The sequence below is a fragment of the Gobio gobio genome, assembly GCF_949357685.1.
Source record: "Gobio gobio genome assembly, chromosome: 16".
Classification (NCBI taxonomy): Eukaryota; Metazoa; Chordata; class Actinopteri; order Cypriniformes; family Gobionidae; genus Gobio; species Gobio gobio.
In genome coordinates this window covers 2,447,341-2,467,439 of record NC_137109.1, presented here as the reverse complement: position 1 = coordinate 2,467,439, position 20,099 = coordinate 2,447,341, and the positions used below count along the sequence as shown (strand labels likewise).

At 36.3% G+C, this 20,099-nt stretch overlaps 1 protein-coding gene across 4 annotated transcripts in view; it reads left to right on the top strand.

Annotated features, from left to right (window-relative positions):
* Positions 1-18,919, top strand: part of LOC307139807 (NACHT, LRR and PYD domains-containing protein 12-like) — a 129,326-nt gene extending 110,407 nt beyond the window's left edge. For all 4 annotated transcript variants that reach the window (XM_079838909.1, XM_079838907.1, XM_079838910.1 and 1 more), the window contains 4 exons: positions 5,957-6,130; positions 6,582-6,755; positions 6,936-7,097; positions 18,165-18,919. In XM_079838909.1, coding sequence (XP_079695035.1) covers positions 5,957-6,130; positions 6,582-6,755; positions 6,936-7,097; positions 18,165-18,219 — 565 coding nt within the window. In that variant the 3' untranslated portion in view covers positions 18,220-18,919. The remainder of the gene's footprint in view (positions 1-5,956; positions 6,131-6,581; positions 6,756-6,935; positions 7,098-18,164) is intronic.
* The last annotated feature ends 1,180 nt before the right edge of the window (positions 18,920-20,099 follow it).

Sequence of the window (20,099 nt, the reverse complement as noted above, 5' to 3'; positions counted from 1 at the left end):
CCCACTCTATCCCATTCAGTCGCTGCAACACCTCAGCTGTTTTATAAACTGCCACGGTAGTTACCTGCCTACCTCAATGCTGCTGCAGTGGCATTTTTTCCATTCCATCTTTTTCCATTTTTTGGGGGGGTTCTGGACTATTGAAATAATTATGCAGATTCTTAAGTAATCATGAGCTGTTCCAATTCCCATAATTTGTGCTTGCTGTCTATTTATGCATTTATGTTTTTGGGGGGCAATCGGAGCTCGGGTAGAATATCCTCTCCGAGCCCCTCTATAGCAGACAGCAAGCCAAATCCGTTTACCACTTTTGCCAAGATTATATGGGCACACAAACTCGTGAAGTGAAGTTACTAAACGTAATTTCAGGAGGAAGTACGCCCATCTAATCTTCCAATTAATACCAAGGTATAAAGCCAGCAGCTTACCTCTTCCCGTTGTTAGTTCTTGCAGCATCCCTCCTCCTCCCCGGCTCCTCCCTTTTGAACAATTTTGCCTGTTATAGGGGGGCAATCGGAGCTCGGGTAGAATATCCTCTCCGAGCCCCTCTATAGCAGACAGCAAGCCAAATCCGTTTACCACTTTTGCCAAGATTATATGGGCACACAAACTCGTGAAATGATATTGCAGATTTACAAGAACTGTGGACAGGAAAGAAAAACCAGCTGAGCTTCATTCTAAATGAAAAAGTTAAAGGAGCTCTTGTAAGGAGCGGTTTTTTAACCACAAGGGACATGGATGGTCCCACATCTTATTTTTTTAATTTGGAGAGAAAAACTGGACAGGAAAAGCAGATGTACTGTTCAAAAGAAAACAACGGAAAAGAAACCTCTGACCCAGTCACAATGCGAAGAATCGCTGTGGATTTTTATTCTGATTTATTTACTGCTGAAACCTCGGATGAACAGTGCACAAATGAACTGCTTCAGGAACTTCCTGTTTTAACTCCAGAGCATAAACATTTGTTAGAAACTGAACTCACCTTTGAGGAGGTTGCTGCTGCAGTAATGGGACTCTCTTCAGGACGTTCACCTGGTTTGGATGGATTACCTGCAGAGTTTTATAAGAACTTTTGGGCTGTTTTAGGACATGACTACTTTGAGGTTTTGCAAAACTGCATTACAGAAGAAATTCTTCCCACAAGCTGTCGGCGGGCTGTATTAACATTGCTCCCAAGAAAGGGAGATTTAACATTATTAAAGAATTGGAGGCCTGTAGCAATTTTATGCTCAGAATATAAAATATTTTCTAAATGTCTGGCAAACAGGCTAAATACTGTATTGTATGAAATCATACACAAAGACCAGTCTTACTGTTTAAAAGATCGATCCATCACAGATAATTTACATTTGGTACGGGACATGCTTGATTTTGCTTTTCAAAACAATATTAATATTGGGTTTCTGTCATTAGATCAGGAAAAAGCTTTTGACAGAGTAGACCACAATTTTCTTTTTAATACGTTAAAGGCTTTTGGTTTTGGGGATGTTTTTATCACTAAGATTAAATTGTTGTATACTGAGGCTACGTGTATGGTTAAAATGGCTAGTGGCCTCAGTACTCCTGTGAAGATCCACAGAGGTATTAGGCAAGGGTGTCCTCTCTCGGGTCAGCTATACAGCATAGCTATTGAGACACTGTTATGTAGATTAAGATAGCAGCTCACAGGCTTAAATGTTAGTACACTGGTTTTTAAAGAACCTACTAAACTCTCTGCATATGCAGATGACATTACAATGTTAATTAGTGGTCAGAGTGAGGTTGATTCTTTAAAAGGAGGTCTAGCATGTTACGGGAAGGCATCTTCGGCTAAAGTTAACTGGGGTAAAAGTGAGGCTATTTGGTGTGGTACTTGTCTGAATAGTCCATCACTTCCTGGTGGATTACAGTGGGGGAGAACAGGATGATGATTCTAGAGCCTCCAGAAGAGCTAGTAAGGAAAATCCAGAAAAACCTGGTGGACTTCTTCTGGTCGGGACAGCACTGGCTGAGGGCATCAGTGTTGTATCTGCCTATTCAGGAAGGAGGACAGGGGCTGGTCGACATCAGTTCCAGACTCCAGGCAGTTCGGAGACTACTCTACGGGGAGCACGTGAGCTGGGCCGAGGTGGCCTGTGCTCTTCTGAGGAGAGCAGGAAACATGGGGTTTGACTGACACCTGTTTCTCATGGACATCGACAAGCTGGACTTAACAGGACTGACACCTTTCTACAGGTCAGTACTGAGAGCATGGACACTTTTAAAAATATCTCGGGAGTCAAATGGTGTGCTGGACCTGTGGATAAGGGATAACCTCTGCTCTTGAACCCAGCACTGGCTTTGGACATTTTCAACTCAGTCTCCCTCACAAGAGCTTTATGGACTGCAAACATTACTAAAGTTGGACTTTTGATTTCTGAGAATGGGTGGATATCTTCTGAAATTTTGGCTCAAAAGCTGGACATTAGATCAGTTTGAGTGGTGGAGAGAATGCTGACTCAAATACGTGAGTTTTTGCCCCAGGACTATAGACTGGTTTTAGAGTCGTCTGGTGGAGGGGAGGAAACCTCTACTTTCCCAGAACTGACTTTTTCAGCAGACACTGGAGAATGGCAAGAAGCTGAGGGAAGCCTGCTGTTATTTAACAAAATAGAAGAGTGGTGTCAGACCCTGGGGGAAGTTTTTATGCCTATGTTTTTTATTTATGGGCCTAAGTACAGCAGGAAAAAAAAAGAAGTTCACGTTTTATTAAATTTTTTATTTGGGCAAGCAAAAATGTCAATTTGGTTGTCACGAAAGAGAAAATTGAATAATGGTGGATTAACTGATGTGGTTGCAGTGTTACAGGGGTTAATAAAATCCCGTATAAATATAGAGTTTAACTATTATAAGTTGGTTAATGACTTGGATGGTTTCAGAGGTAAATGGGGCATAAAGAATGTTATTTGTGATGTTGACATTGATGGCTGTCTCCAAATTTATGCATGAGTGAGTTTTGATCATAAAAGGGGAATTTTATTTTATTTTAATTTTATTTTTATTAATATATTTTTTTTACTAAAAATTTGATATATTTAAAGGTCCCATGGCATGGCATTTTTCTATTATTTTATAATGTTTCCTGAGGTGTACTTATATTGTTAGTATGATTTTGACATCATAAAATGTCATAATTTAGAAATAAAAGGCATTTTTTCTATACTGCTGTTTGCCCTGTGGCTGAATGCCCTGTTTCAAGAGGCGTGTCTACTGTGAGACTTCAGTAAAAACGCCCACTTTTGTGATTGGCTGACATCTTTGCATTTGAAATGAGCGGAGGGGGCATGGTTTAACGAGGTCTACGACTCACGAGCTGCTGCCAGATAGACGGATGGACCTGAGTTCACTTCACATCAGTTCTCAGCATGTCTCAGTTCAGTGAACTGTTGTAGTTACTAGAATATACTTCAGGTTATTAGTTTATTTCTAGTCGGAGGGGCTGTCAATCATGTCAGAAAGTTAGTAACTTTAGTGAATAATGGATCAGCGCTGACTCGAGACGCGATTCAAAGAACCGATTCAAAAGAATGATTCGTTCGCGAACCGGACATCACGGAGACGGAGCAATTGCTAACAAAGTTATTTATAGTAACTACTGAGTTGTGAGAGCGCTGTCTGTCAGCGCGAGTTTATTGTGTTTGTATCTGAGAGTTCTGAATAAACACGAGTCCCAGTCACGCCGAGTCCGTCTTCATCATTATTCTACCAACTTTGTAACACATGCAATGTACCATTACAGCGAGATGAACAAGTTAGTAAGTGTTGATTATAGTATTATTTTTAGATATGTTCCAATCATATGAAAGCGTGACGCGCATTGAGTACACAGCGCAAACAAAGACACAACAGCAGTAATCGAATGTAATCCGGTTTATTGTGGGGATAGCTGGCTAGCCTAGCCGGATACCCTCACGCTTACCCCCCTTCTGCTTAATCTCGCGCCGCGTTTGGTGCCTCCGCTGTGGGCCAGATGCAGTACTGGGGGTCGGGGATGTTGAAGGCCGACTGGCCAGTGCAGCCCGAGCTTCAGCGTGCGTGAGGTTTATCTCTAAAGAGATGTGAGTCTGCCGATGTTGAGCAGAAACTCATGACTGTATGCACATTGTAGAACAGATAGACGCAACGAGGACGTACAAAAACACTGACTCACAAGATAGGAAACACGAAAACACCGTTCTGTCGGGAGAAAGAGAAGCCGCAGTGTGTGCACGAAAAATAAATAATTAGCTACACATAAGAAATCACTGATCACAGATCAGAAGGAACTGAAAAAAGACTTCTGTTTTCATTTGTACATCCAAACACTGAGAAACTGCCAGCATTCACTCGTTCACAAGCCATGATCTCTCGAGCGCTTGCATGGGCGTGCCAGATTCTCTGGGTGGAGGAAAGGGAGGTAACCGTTCCTGTGTGGACGTCATAACAGGAGACTTCAGGATTGGCTATTCTGGCCTGTCATTTTCTCAAAGGCAGAGAAAGACAGCCAGAACTCGGTTTTACACCGATCAACATTTCTATCCACTTGGGGACAATATTCAGGGTAGGGGAACTCCTATTAATGTTGAAGTACCTCATAAAATGAAAATTTCATGCCATGGGACCTTTAACCCTTAATCGTCCCTTGGGGTCCAGCTGACCCCACTGGACTTTTCCTCCATTTTTTAAAAGTGTTCCCTTCATCTCAGGGCCATGAGACTCGGTGACTTTTCCTAAATAATCTATCTAAACATGCACAAAAAATCTGGGCTTGATTTGGTTGTTCTAAGGGTGTGTAAAAAAAAAGTTACCGTTTAAGTCCCTCGGGGTCAGATTGACCCCACATTGAAAATGAATGGGAAAGTGTAAAAAATGAACTGCAACAGAGAGTATTTTTATTGAAATTGGCAAATAAAATCAACAAAACTGGCATAAATCTGAAAGATTTTCATACATAAATGAAGTACTAATACTAGAGCACAAATGCAATATGGAACAAGCATGTTCACTCACACGCACACACACACAAACACAAACACAGGTGTCTGGAGCATTTTTTTGGATTTTGGCAATGAATGGGAAAATGTAAAAAATGTTTTTTTTTTCACTTTGTTTGTAAAAAAAAATCAACTAAATCCAGTATAAATCTGAAAATGTCTACATTTATATCAAGATCTGGTCCTAGAGCATAAACACAAAGTGGAATGAACTTTCTGTCTCATACACACACGCACACACACACACACAAACACACACATGTGTGTGACTGCAACAGAGAGCATTTTTATAGAAACTGGCAAATAAAATCAACAAAACTGGCATAAATCTGAAAAAATTCCATACATAAATGAAGGACAAATACTATAGCACAAATGCAACATGGAACAATCATGAGAAAGAGAGGGAAAAGAGCAAATAAAAGAAAGATGAAAGGCAGCTTAACTTCTGCATAACTTCCCTATGGACCTCTAGTGGATAATGTGGTCATTGCACTATTTCTCTTTAACTATAATTCCTAAAGTTTTTCCACAAACCTACAGATGGCGGTATTCTATCCCTAACACATAGAGCAATGTCCAAAAACTATTTATATTTATTTAAGATCATCATTCAAGTGATTTTTTCATAAAAAAATAATTTTTAATGAGCTAATTTATGACATAGTTAGATATTTGTGCAGCAAATAGGTAAAAAACTACCAAATACCCACAAAAACACAGCATAAATGTATAGTTGAGAAGTAAATAAAAAAAATGATATATAGTTTTCTATGTAAAAAAATTATATTTCCTTATGCAATCGCTCTGTAAAAGTTTGGGGTCTATCTGACCCCAAGGGACTCAAACGTAAACCCTACTTGAGGGGCGATTAAGGGTTAATATTTTTGTAAATAAACTGATCTTAGAGTCAAAATGTCTCTCTCTCTCTCTCTCTCTCTCTCTCTCTCTCTCTGCTAATGTAGGTTAAGCTACTGTGATATGACAGATGAAGGTTGTTCTGCTGTGACTTCAGCTCTGAAATCAAACCCATCACACCTGAGAGAGCTGGACCTGAGCGGGAATAAACTAGGAGACTCTGGAGTGAGAAACCTCAGTGATCTACTGATGATCCCACAATTACAGCTGGAGAAACTACAGTTAGTATCATTATACTGTACAGTTACGGTGTGATTACAGTTCACTGTTTAGTTTATTTTAAGGCAACTGGACTCAAGTCACATAATTTATAGCTCTGCACTTTCTGCTGTTTCTCCATCTGAAGAAAGATTCAGAAATACTATTAGTTAACAGCTTGTTATGTGTATCAGTAGAAGAGCATTAAACTTTGAAGCGTTTGAAACTGTGGTTATAAAATAGTGTCATATGCTGAAATCTGACAAATCTTTGCTTTGAAACAATACAGAAGTGAGAACAGACTTGGATTGTAACTAGAGTCCTCAAATGCTCCTGTCTTGGTTTGTTCATATCATTAAGTTTCCATGATTTTGCTGCTGTTTTAGTTACTGTATGGCGTTTATTAATGATGCATTTAACTCACACATGATTAACTTAACATGGATTTGAATCATTTGCTCTTTCTGTCTTCAGTCTGAGTGGATGCAGTATTACAGAGAAACAGTGTCTCATCCTGACTTCAGCTCTGAAATCAAACCCATCACACCTGAGAGAGCTGGACCTGAGCAGGAATAAACTAGAAAACACAGGAGTGAAGCCCTTATGTGACGTACTGAAGAATTCACACTGTAAACTGGAGAGATTGAGGTCAGTCACATTCACAGACAAGAAAGAAAATGCTTAAAATCACTTTAACAGTTTAAACTAAAACACTTTATACTTAATATCTCATGAAGAGCCTAAGTTCACATTATATTTGTGTAAAATTCTTTATCTTAATGATTTGTTTGTGAGATAATCTCTCTTCCTCTGTTTGTGTCTTTCTAGTCTACAGGACTGTGGCATTACAGATGTTTCCCCTTTAACTCAGTCTTTGACTAACTCAAAAGCACTGCAGTTTTTAAAAGAGCTTAATCTGAGACACAATAAGATCGGAGACTCAAAGCAGCGGCTCAGAGACAAGCTACGAGACTCAAACTGTGACCTGAGGTGAGGAAACATCTCTGTGATATTAAAGAGCTTCATAGAGCTTAATTTACCTCTGATATGAGAACAAACCTTTCAAATATTCATGAAAGGAAATTATCATTAAGCTTTATTGCAACAAAGGGTTTGTGTGAGAACAAAATGTGAAGTTGATTAAAATGTTTAACACAGAGGAAAGAGAACAAAAGCACACAGTCACAGCTTTACACAGCAACACCTGCTTTATTAACTGTGTCAGTAATAGAGAATCATTTCAGTTTGAAAATAGACTTGGTCAGATTGTAGGAAAACGCTGCTAAAATCAGTTCAGCTTCAGCTCACAGCCGTCCAGCCTCACATGAGAAATGTCTCTGTCTCGAGTGTGTTTTTACTGTGACAAGCAACACGTCACACTACTTTACACTAACTTTACTGTCAGTGATTTACTAAGAGCCCTACAAACATGTGTAAACTAGAGGGCAAACGGCTTTAACTAGTGAAAGTTTAACTGACAGGTTAAACTGAAGGTAACATTTGTGTTTGCTCGCTGTGGTTTATTCCATACGCTGTACACTCATTAGCATGTGTTTCTCCTTTACAGTGACTCAATAGGAGTCGCAGGTCCTTCTGCAGTCACACCAACACACACACACACACACACACACACACACACACACACACACACACACACATACACGTCTATATTACCAACAGGGGACCATCACTCCACACTGACCAAGAGGGGACCTGTGTTTCTAGTCATTTTGAAGAAACAAAACTTAGATACAAAATTTTGTTTTAAGGTCTTTTTTCATAATATAACTTCAAATAAGCATTTATTTTTTTATTTTTAAACATGCCAAGAGGGGACCTGACCGATGTCTACCTATCCAACAGGGGACCTCCATAGCCTGCAATGGAGCTGTGTGTGTGAAAGGGAAGAGAGCTGGCAGTCAAGTCTGTCTTCATTATTTAATATATATATATAATTATAATTATATAATGTTCACACAGGCATCAGGGAACACAATGAGCACACAACGGAGAAAAAGCCATGTTGTGGACATTACAGAAAAGAATTTAAGAAATTAAAAAATTCTTAAAATTAAGAGTTATCTTTAAGAAATTCATTCTCTGTTGTGTCTTCATACTTACAGTATATGATCCGTCCACATCTCTCATTTAAGCTTATTTTCAAGAACACCAACACTGTAAAAAAAAATCAGGTCTCCAATTGAAAATTTTCTAGTGAACGATCACATCTAAATTTTTTAGTTGGCCAAATTGAATTTCTTGAATTTTAATTGAATTAAAGTGCATCAATTTACAGAAAATTTTCAATTGGAGACCCACATTTTTTTTACAGTAAAGGTATTTCAATGTGTGACTTATTTTTGAATAAAACATAGTTTCTGCTCTCTAAAATCCCAAATAATGTCCTTTGTTTTTGAGATTTTTAGAGTGAGATTTGATTTCTTGCACCAATAAAAAATATATATATATAGGACTGGACAAGCAGAAATTGTTCTTTAAGGTAATAATCACAGGTCATCACTTTATATAGTAAATAATGATTATGTTAAACACAATGACTCGGTCCCCTGTTAGATAGTAAATCACGACACCAGTGTGTTTAATTTTTCATTTCTTGCCATAAACACACTGTAGATATTTAGAGTTTTTATAGCAATAACTGAGTTTTAAGAGTTAAATCAAGCAGAAATAGTTCTCTAATGTATAAATTTCAGATCATCTTTGAATAATGATTATGTTAAACACAATGACTCGGTCCCCTGTTGGATAGTAAATCACGACACCAGTGTGTTTGCGTTGTCATTTCTTGCCATAAACACACTGTAGAGATTTAGAGTTTTTATAGCAATAACTGAGTTTTAAGAGTTAAATCAAGCAGAAATATTTCTATAATGTATTAATTGCAGATCCTCTTTGAATAATGATTATGTTAAACACAATGACTCAGTCCCCTGTTAGATAGTAAATCACGACACCAGTGTGTTTGCGTTGTCATTTCTTCATCTCAAACACACTGTGGAGATTTAGAGTTTTTATAGCAATAACTGAGTTTTAAGAGTTAAATCAAGCAGAAATAGTTCTCTAATGTATTAATTGCAGATCATCTTTGAATAATGATTATGTTAAACACAATGACTCGGTCCCCTGTGAGATAGTAAATCACGACACCAGTGTGTTTGCGTTGTCATTTCTTGCCATCATAAACACACTGTGGAGATTTAGAGTTTTTATAGCAATAACTGAGTTTTAAGAGATAAATCAAGCAGAAATATTTCTCTAATGTATTAATTGCAGATCCTCTTTGAATAATGATTATGTTAAACACAATGACTCGGTCCCCTGTTAGATAGTAAATCACGACACCAGTGTGTTTGCGTTGTCATTTCTTCATCTCAAACACACTGTGGAGATTTAGAGTTTTTATAGCAATAACTGAGTTTTAAGAGTTAAATCAAGCAGAAATAGTTCTCTAATGTATTAATTGCAGATCATCTTTGAATAATGATTATGTTAAACACAATGACTCGGTCCCCTGTTAGATAGTAAATCACGACACCAGTGTGTTTGCTTTGTCATTTCTTGCCATCATAAACACACTGTAGAGATTTAGAGTTTTTATAGCAATAACTGAGTTTTAAGAGATAAATCAAGCAGAAATATTTCTCTAATGTATTAATTGCAGATCATCTTTGAATAATGATTATGTTAAACACAATGACTCGGTCCCCTGTTAGATAGTAAATCACGACACCAGTGTGTTTGCTTTGTCATTTCTTGCCATCATAAACACACTGTAGAGATTTAGAGTTTTTATAGCAATAACTGAGTTTTAAGAGTTAAATCAAGCAGAAATATTTCTCTAATGTATTAATTGCAGATCATCTTTGAATAATGATTATGTTAAACACAATGACTCGGTCCCCTGTTAGATAGTAAATCACGACACCAGTGTGTTTAATTTGTCATTTCTTGCCATCATAAACACACTGTAGAGATTTAGAGTTTTTATAGCAATAACTGAGTTTTAAGAGTTAAATCAAGCAGAAATATTTCTCTAATGTATTAATTGCAGATCCTCTTTGAATAATGATTATGTTAAACACAATGACTCGGTCCCCTGTTAGATAGTAAATCACGACACCAGTGTGTTTGCGTTGTCATTTCTTCATCTCAAACACACTGTGGAGATTTAGAGTTTTTATAGCAATAACTGAGTTTTAAGAGTTAAATCAAGCAGAAATATTTCTCTAATGTATTAATTGCAGATCCTCTTTGAATAATGATTATGTTAAACACAATGACTCGGTCCCCTGTTAGATAGTAAATCACGACACCAGTGTGTTTGCGTTGTCATTTCTTCATCTCAAACACACTGTGGAGATTTAGAGTTTTTATAGCAATAACTGAGTTTTAAGAGTTAAATCAAGCAGAAATAGTTCTCTAATGTATTAATTGCAGATCATCTTTGAATAATGATTATGTTAAACACAATGACTCGGTCCCCTGTTAGATAGTAAATCACGACACCAGTGTGTTTAATTTGTCATTTCTTGCCATCATAAACACACTGTAGAGATTTAGAGTTTTTATAGCAATAACTGAGTTTTAAGAGTTAAATCAAGCAGAAATATTTCTCTAATGTATTAATTGCAGATCATCTTTGAATAATGATTATGTTAAACACAATGACTCGGTCCCCTGTTAGATAGTAAATCACGACACCAGTGTGTTTAATTTGTCATTTCTTCATCTCAAACACACTGTAGATATTCACTGTATATATTGAGATAACTCAATTTTATGGTGACTTGCATTAAAATGTTTATCCGTCTCAATTAAATTATGTGAACTGAATGACTTTTAACATTGACACTTTAGTTATTTAACCAACTGATGATTTTCAAGTCAGCAATCAACACACAACTGAGTTTTGACCTCCAAAATCTTATTATAGTGTATTTTTATGGTAAGTATTGGTGTTTTATGTTTTAAATCAAGCAGAAATCACTCTTTAAGGAAACAATTGCAGGTCACACTTTATACAGTGAACGTGATTTCCTTAAATTGACTTAAGTCCCCTGTTGGATGGTAAAACACGACACCTGTTTGATTGCTTTGCCATTTCTTGCCATCACAAACACACTGTAGAGATTTTGAAGGTCAGAACTAAATTTTTTGGTGACTTGCATGAAAATCTTCATCCGTCTCAATTAAATTATGTGAACTGAATGTCTTTTAACATTGACACTTTAGTCGAAGATTTTCAACTCAACAATCAACACACAACTGAGTTTTGACCTCCAAAATCATTATACAGTGTATATTAAATTTAAATAAAAAATAAAAATTTCCTTACAAAACAGTTTGACTCAAGTTTGACTCTCTACTGCTTATTCATTATTGTTTATGTTACATGGTCCATGTTTACATTACAGTATAAAATTGTTCCTAAGTTTTCCCCTTTTATATAGATGGTAATGACTAAATATCCTCGCACACCGAAATTTTCACACGTTAAAAAAAAGATCAAGCACGTTTACACACAGCCTCTGAAACTTTCCTTCCTTCATCATAAAAAAAAATCTGATCAGGTTCAGTTTTCTGCATTTTTCGCATCCATAGCAAGCATTTAAAGAGGGGTTTCAAATTTCTATGTTATTCATTTTTGTGTTAAAATTTTGAACATAAGTTGAACAGTTTAAAAAAGAAAGTGTGAACCTTCAAATTAGCCATTATAGTTCATAAAGTTTTGCTGGCGTTTGTATCTAATTGAGAAAAGAATGAATGTAAATTGAAAGATGTCGTCATTGAACGCATTTTGTGCCAAAGCAAATAAATGATCCACAGTTTAGCCACATAGGCTGATGTGATCCCTGAGTGAAGAGTTTTGAAAAAGTGATGAGTATTCAGAAATGTGTCCTAGCAGATGTTTAAAAAACCCTGTAATATCACTATTAGTAAGGGATCACTGTATAATATCAGTCTTTAAATGTGAGATATTTAAAGTGAACCTAAAGTATACTTGCAATAGTGTGATTTTAGCACAATTAAATATACTTAATGGATGTTTCGCAAAAGCGTTGTTTAGTGATATTGCGTCCTTGTGTTTCTGCTGTACGTCATCAGCAACTGTCTAAGTTCAATTACAATACTCAAGAACACATGTACAGAGGATGCACAAAAGTACCCGGATGTTATAAGATATATGAGTATAAATAACTCCATACAGATCTATTGTTTTACAAAAATAATTTATTGTTTACAAAAGGAGAAAACGTGTGTACTTTAATGAAAACTTGGACCATGTGACATAAACTGAAGTTAACAGCAAAAAAATATACTATAATGCTGACTGATGTTAGTGTTTTTTGTTGTATGAGTTAAAAGTGTATATGTTGGGTGAATCCTCATTGTGTTCTGGAAGAATGAGTTGATTTAAGACATCAATGAAGTGTTTTGGTAGTTTTAGCACATTTTGAACGTGAAATTAACTGCTTTGCTTTGAAAGGTGTCCTAGCGATTGTAGCTGAGAGATAGACGTCAAACAGACTCAAACAAAGACCCAGAATTCTGTGGTGTTACAGCACTGTGGCTGCTGTAAATGGCTGCTGTACGGTTTCTTTATGAAATAACAGGCACAATGGCAAAGATATTTCTGCAAAAACTCCAAAGTAATGTTCGGTTGCAGTGAGAAAGTCACAAGAGACAACTAAAAAAACTCATGCGTGTATTTAGCCTAGTGTAGATCTGTTTGCTTACACATCCCCCAAACTCCATTTACATATGAATACAGGAAAGGCCAAAGCCATTGTCTCACAGGTGAGGAACAGGCCTAACAGAGCTGTTACACCCATGTCACAGACACAAACTTCTCATCCAAACTAGAGAAAACGCTGGGATTTACCTGGGAAAATTAAATCAATGTACACTTTTTCCAATCCCTACGACACATTTTTCAATACTTGGGTCACTTTTTTAAAACTCTTCACACACTTTTTCACACAAATTCACACAACTGAATTTCAGCTTGGCACAGCAGTTATTTTAGTGTTCAAAATGCACTAAAACTACCAAAAAGGACCCAACAAACACACTTTTTCAATCATAAAACACAGACCTAAAACACATGATCATTACACAATGTTTTCTTCTGTAAAATTTTCTTTTCAAAAAAAGACTTACACTATAATTCACTGCAGTTTATGTTACATGGTCCTTGGTCCAGTACAGTATAACATTATTCCTAAATTTTTCCCCTTTGAATGGATGGCAATGCAATTTAAAAACTAACACCAGCTAAAGCAGGAATTATACTGAAATATAAAATCTTAAAATCCAAAGGGACCCACTTTATATTAGGTGGCCTTAACTACTATGTACTAACATTTTAATTATCCATTTGATACAATGCACTTATTGTGTACATACATGTCTTTACATTGTACTTACATTTTTAAATATACCTGCATGTAATTACATCTGTAATTAATTTATGTAGTTACATTTGTAATTACACTGTTGACACTTCCCTTACATCTAACCCTACCTTTAAACTTACCAATACAACCACACCTGACCCTACCCGTATCCCACCTCAATATCAGCAAAAGTGTTTTGCAATATAATATGAACACAATAAGTACATTGTACCTATTTAAGTACATAGTAGTTAAGGCCCCCTAATATAAAGTGGGGCCATCTAAAGTCATAATTTATCATTGATTTGGCATAAAATACATTCAATGGCGACATCTTTCGATTTATAAGAATTATTTTCTTACTTCAACACAAACACCACCAAAACATTATGAACTGTATAGGCCAATTTGAAAATTTTTTGATTCTCTTTTCAAAACTCCCTAACTTATGTTCAAAACTTAACTAAAATTAATTAAAAAAAAACAAAACAATTTGCTACATTTAGGCAGTATTACCATATTGAAATATTGGGTGATTCTTTTGAATCCTCAGAATCCTTTTTGGTAGTTTTAGTGCATTTTGAACACTAAAATAACTGCTGTGCCAAGCTGAAATTCAGTTGTGTGAATTTGTGTGAAAAAGTGTGTGAAGAGTTTTAAAAAAGTGACCCAAGTATTGAAAAATGTGTCGTAGGGATTGGAAAAAGTGTACATTGATTTAATTTTCCCAGGTAAATCCCAGCGTTTTCTCTAGTTTGGATGAGAAGTTTGTGTCTGTGACATGGGTGTAACAGCTCTGTTAGGCCTGTTCCTCACCTGTGAGACAATGGCTTTGGCCTTTCCTGTATTCATATGTAAATGGAGTTTGGGGGATGTGTAAGCAAACAGATCTACACTAGGCTAAATACACGCATGAGTTTTTTTAGTTGTCTCTTGTGACTTTCTCACTGCAACCGAACATTACTTTGGAGTTTTTGCAGAAATATCTTTGCCATTGTGCCTGTTATTTCATAAAGAAACCGTACAACAGCCATTTACAGCAGCCACAGTGCTGTAACACCACAGAATTCTGGGTCTTTGTTTGAGTCTGTTTGACGTCTATCTCTCAGCTACAATCGCTAGGACACCTTTCAAAGCAAAGCAGTTAATTTCACGTTCAAAATGTGCTAAAACTACCAAAACACTTCATTGATGTCTTAAATCAACTCATTCTTCCAGAACACAATGAGGATTCACCCAACATATACACTTTTAACTCATACAACAAAAAACACTAACAACAGTCAGCATTATAGTATATTTTTTTGCTGTTAACTTCAGTTTATGTCACATGGTCCAAGTTTTCATTAAAGTACACACATTTTCTCCTTTTGTAAACAATAGATTATTTTTGTAAAACAATAGATCTGTATGGAGTTATTTATACTCATATATCTTATAACATCCGGGTACTTTTGTGCATCCTCTGTACATGTGTTCTTGAGTATTGTAATTGAACTTAGACAGTTGCTGATGACGTACAGCAGAAACACAAGGACGCAATATCACTAAACAACGCTTTTGCGAAACATCCATTAAGTATATTTAATTGTGCTAAAATCACACTATTGCAAGTATACTTTAGGTTCACTTTAAATATATCACATTTAAAGACTGATATTATACAGTAATCCCTTACTAATAGTGATATTACAGGGTTTTTTAAACATCTGCTAGGACACATTTCTGAATACTCATCACTTTTTCAAAACTCTTCACTCAGGGATCACATCAGCCTATGTGGCTAAACTGTGGATCATTTATTTGCTTTGGCACAAAATGCGTTCAATGACGACATCTTTCAATTTACATTCATTCTTTTCTCAATTAGATACAAACGCCAGCAAAACTTTATGAACTATAATGGCTAATTTGAAGGTTCACACTTTCTTTTTTAAACTGTTCAACTTATGTTCAAAATTTTAACACAAAAATGAATAACACAGAAATTTGAAACCCCTCTTTAAATGCTTGCTATGGATGCGAAAAATGCAGAAAACTGAACCTGATCAGATATTTTTTTATGATGAAGGAAGGAAAGTTTCAGAGGCTGTGTGTAAACGTGCTTGATCTTTTTTTTAACGTGTGAAAATTTCGGTGTGCGAGGATATTTAGTCATTACCATCTATATAAAAGGGGAAAACTTAGGAACAATTTTATACTGTAATGTAAACATGGACCATGTAACATAAACAATAATGAATAAGCAGTAGAGAGTCAAACTTGAGTCAAACTGTTTTGTAAATAAATTTTATATTTTTTATTTAAATTTAATATACACTGTATAATGATTTTGGAGGTCAAAACTCAGTTGTGTGTTGATTGTTGAGTTGAAAATCTTCGACTAAAGTGTCAATGTTAAAAGACATTCAGTTCACATAATTTAATTGAGACGGATGAAGATTTTCATGCAAGTCACCAAAAAATTTAGTTCTGACCTTCAAAATCTCTACAGTGTGTTTGTGATGGCAAGAAATGGCAAAGCAATCAAACAGGTGTCGTGTTTTACCATCCAACAGGGGACTTAAGTCAATTTAAGGAAATCACGTTCACTGTATAAAGTGTGACCTGCAATTGTTTCCTTAAAGAGTGATTTCTGCTTGATTTAAAAAATAAAACACCAATACTTACCATAAAAATACACTATAATAAGATTTTGGAGGTCAAAACTCAGTTGTGTGTTGATTGCTGACTTGAAAATCATCAGTTGGTTAAATAACTAAAGTGTCAATGTTAAAAGTCATTCAGTTCACATAATTTAATTGAGACGGATAAACATTTTAATGCAAGTCACCATAAAATTGAGTTATCTCAATATATACAGTGAATATCTACAGTGTGTTTGAGATGAAGAAATGACAAATTAAACACACTGGTGTCGTGATTTACTATCTAACAGGGGACCGAGTCATTGTGTTTAACATAATCATTATTCAAAGAGGATCTGCAATTAATACATTAGAGAAATATTTCTGCTTGATTTAACTCTTAAAACTCAGTTATTGCTATAAAAACTCTAAATCTCCACAGTGTGTTTATGATGGCAAGAAATGACAACGCAATCACACTGGTGTCGTGATTTACTATCTAACAGGGGACCGAGTCATTGTGTTTAACATAATCATTATTCAAAGATGATCTGCAATTAATACATTAGAGAAATATTTCTGCTTGATTTAACTCTTAAAACTCAGTTATTGCTATAAAAACTCTAAATATCTACAGTGTGTTTATGGCAAGAAATGACAACGCAAACACACTGGTGTCGTGATTTACTATCTAACAGGGGACCGAGTCATTGTGTTTAACATAATCATTATTCAAAGATGATCTGCAATTAATACATTAGAGAAATATTTCTGCTTGATTTAACTCTTAAAACTCAGTTATTGCTATAAAAACTCTAAATCTCTACAGTGTGTTTATGATGGCAAGAAATGACAACGCAAACACACTGGTGTCGTGATTTACTATCTAACAGGGGACCGAGTCATTGTGTAAATCATAAATAAATCAAAAGTGGTTTGTTTAAAAAAACTCATAAATGTATAAGGTGGTAAGGTGGGCCTTTTACACCCCATTTTACATGGGGCAAAAGTCACACATTATTTATACAAATACTTGAGCTAAAATGTTTTTTTTTTAATAATGTCTTAACACTTGTTTAAAAGAATAGTAAAGTTTGTACTATTTTCTGTTTATTTTGATAAATACAATAATATTCAATGAATATAGGCTACTGTCATTAAAATATGTTAAAATAAAAAATACAAAAACAAAACTTCTAATTACATTCTGGTTGTTTAGATTTTTAAATCCTTTTTTCTTGGATTCTGTGTAGAATTTAATGGTAATGTAATGCAAAGTTTGAAACTAGTCAGGGTATCTAGTAAAGAGATGTAATGCTTGTTCCTTTAGTAAGCAGCCTGTTAAACAGCAGAGTCTCTCTGGGACAGCAGGCCATTCAAACAATAGAGGAGTGTGTGTGAACGACGTGTGTTTAAGAGCCCTTACAGTTCCTGCTCCAGCCTACAGGGGAGCTGCTGAGTATGACCTTAAACACACACACACACTTAGGTCCCCACTTGGTCATAAGTTTTAAAAAAATTACCAGAGTGTTTTTACTTAATTTTCACATGATTTAAACACACACACTTGTAGGTCCCCACTTGGTCAAAAGTAAAAAAAATCACCAGAGTGTTTTTTTAGTGTTTTTACTTGATTTTAACATGATTTAAAGCATGACCAACAGGGGACCTGAAAAATGTCCCCTCTTGGCTCAGAGGTCCCCTGTTAGTGAGTGTGTTACGACACCAAGGTCCCCTGTTAGATAGGTAGACAAGTACACACACACACACACACACACACACACACACACACACACACATATGAACGCCATTCATGTTTGAAATCTAGAGTATTTAATGCACAAATATTGTTTGAGGAATATCTCTGCAGGATAATGTAAAGTCAGTAATTAATCTGATCACAGGAATTTAATGTCACTTCTTTTTACTCAAAAACAGTCATTGAAATATAATTAATTTACACTTTGTTCGACTGAACACTGATTGTTTTCTCTTCTGGTTCCTCCTTACAGACTAGATGAAGATGAAGATGATGAAAATGAAGATGATGAAGATGAAGATCAATAACCAAACGTCCCTGATAGATCGATTAGATCATGGTTTAAATCTGTGAAACGGTCATGAGAGGATCAGAAACCATCAAGTGATCACAGATGAGCCTCACTACTGTGTCTATGAGGATAAATAAATGTGTGATTAATGTGTAAATGTGTTTCATACAGCTGGAAGAGACTCAGACTTTACAGTTAAATAAAGCAGCGTGTGTGTTAGCATGCGTATCAGAAACATGTGATATTGAGGATTAATGTTGGTTTAGTGTTCAGCCAAATGATGGTTTTGTTTTATGTAAAGGAGGAACAGAGGAAGAGCTCAGATGAGTCTGTCAGCAGAAATCTTCAGGCTCTTCAGTATCAGGCCTACAAATATAATAATGTTTGATTGAACTCATCCATAACGATTCAAATGTTTCTAATCATAAATGTGATTGTCAAGTATAGCACATAAATGTATCATATGATATAAAGTCTACAATGTGACATTTGCATGGTAAAAATGTATATACTTTTACACAATCTCTTATATTTTATGCACAGAATATATTTGTTTTCTGTTTTATTGTATATTAAGTTAGCTCTGTGTCTTTTAATGCTCAGATATACAGTATATTGTCTTTGATCTGCTATAATGGATTATTTTGGATTAATTGAATTATTACTATTTTGACTTCATTAAATCCAATCTCCCCTCCTGAAATTATTGGCATAGCCACTGCGTGATATTTGTTGTCTTTAGCAGAGACACTGATTTTATTTATTAATGTGTCAAGGATCATTAAGGTTTTTAACTCCTCGCTCAAGTCATGGCCTTCTGCTTTTTCATGCCTTATGCTTTATTTTAGGCTTGCAGTGATAGAGTGTGACTTGGATAGAGTGTCCAAGTCTCCCTGTATGGGGGAGGGAGACTCACCTGTTGCACTGCTAGGTCTGGAAGAGTCCTCTAAACCCTTAATGGAGTGGAGTTATCACCCACCGTCTGCCTCTGATGGCGTTTGGCAATACCCCAGCACCTGACCTCACGTCTGAGTGTGTACGTAAACTCACCGTCTCACGTCCAGATTCTCTCAACTCTCCCAACCAGACAGACTCACCTGTCGCACTGCTGGGTCTGGAGGAGAGATTAGGAGGGAGAATTGCATCTGCTTCTCCAAGAGTTGAGCAATCATCTCATCAGCTTCCTCCTCCTCTTTATCCTCCGCCAAAGGGTCTGATTCAAAGAGAAGGGGAAGTTGGGGAGAGATTTGGTCCATTAACTCTTCAGCTTTACTGGGTTTGCTGAGCAGGCCCGTCTTTCTCCGCAAATGGAGCAGAAAAGCTTGGATCCTCCTTATTCGCTGCCACGACTCACATTCTACGCTCTAATACCCTTAACGGGAAAAGAGAGCAGTGCGGGCAGCACTCGGGATCAGTGAGCTCGGCCTGCGCGTGTCTAACCCCCCGACACACAATGCATAGAAGATGAGAGTCTTTGGGCGAAATCATAGAACTCAACTCAATGCGTTAGTTCCCACTAGAGACAGCAGAAGAAAAAATACTCACTTTGACAGTGAATATTCCCTCTGGAGAATAAGGAGTGAAGTGGGGGCCGCTTACAGCAATATTATGAGGAGACACTGTCGTGATTGGTCTGTCAACTGACAGGTGTCATTTGTGCTTCCAGGATTGGTCACGCCCGAGGCGCTCCCTGATGATGACATGGTTTGCTGTTTGGTTGACCAATCGGTGGAAAGGGGCAATTCATTCCCACCCATGTAGAAATCGGATATTCAAGCTTTTTATCCATTTGTAACATTGATCAAACAATATTATTCTTTTTGTTAATTTCAGCGTTGATTCAATGACATTTTCATTGACTTTTTTGTTGAAATCTCACCATTGTTTCAGCATTCA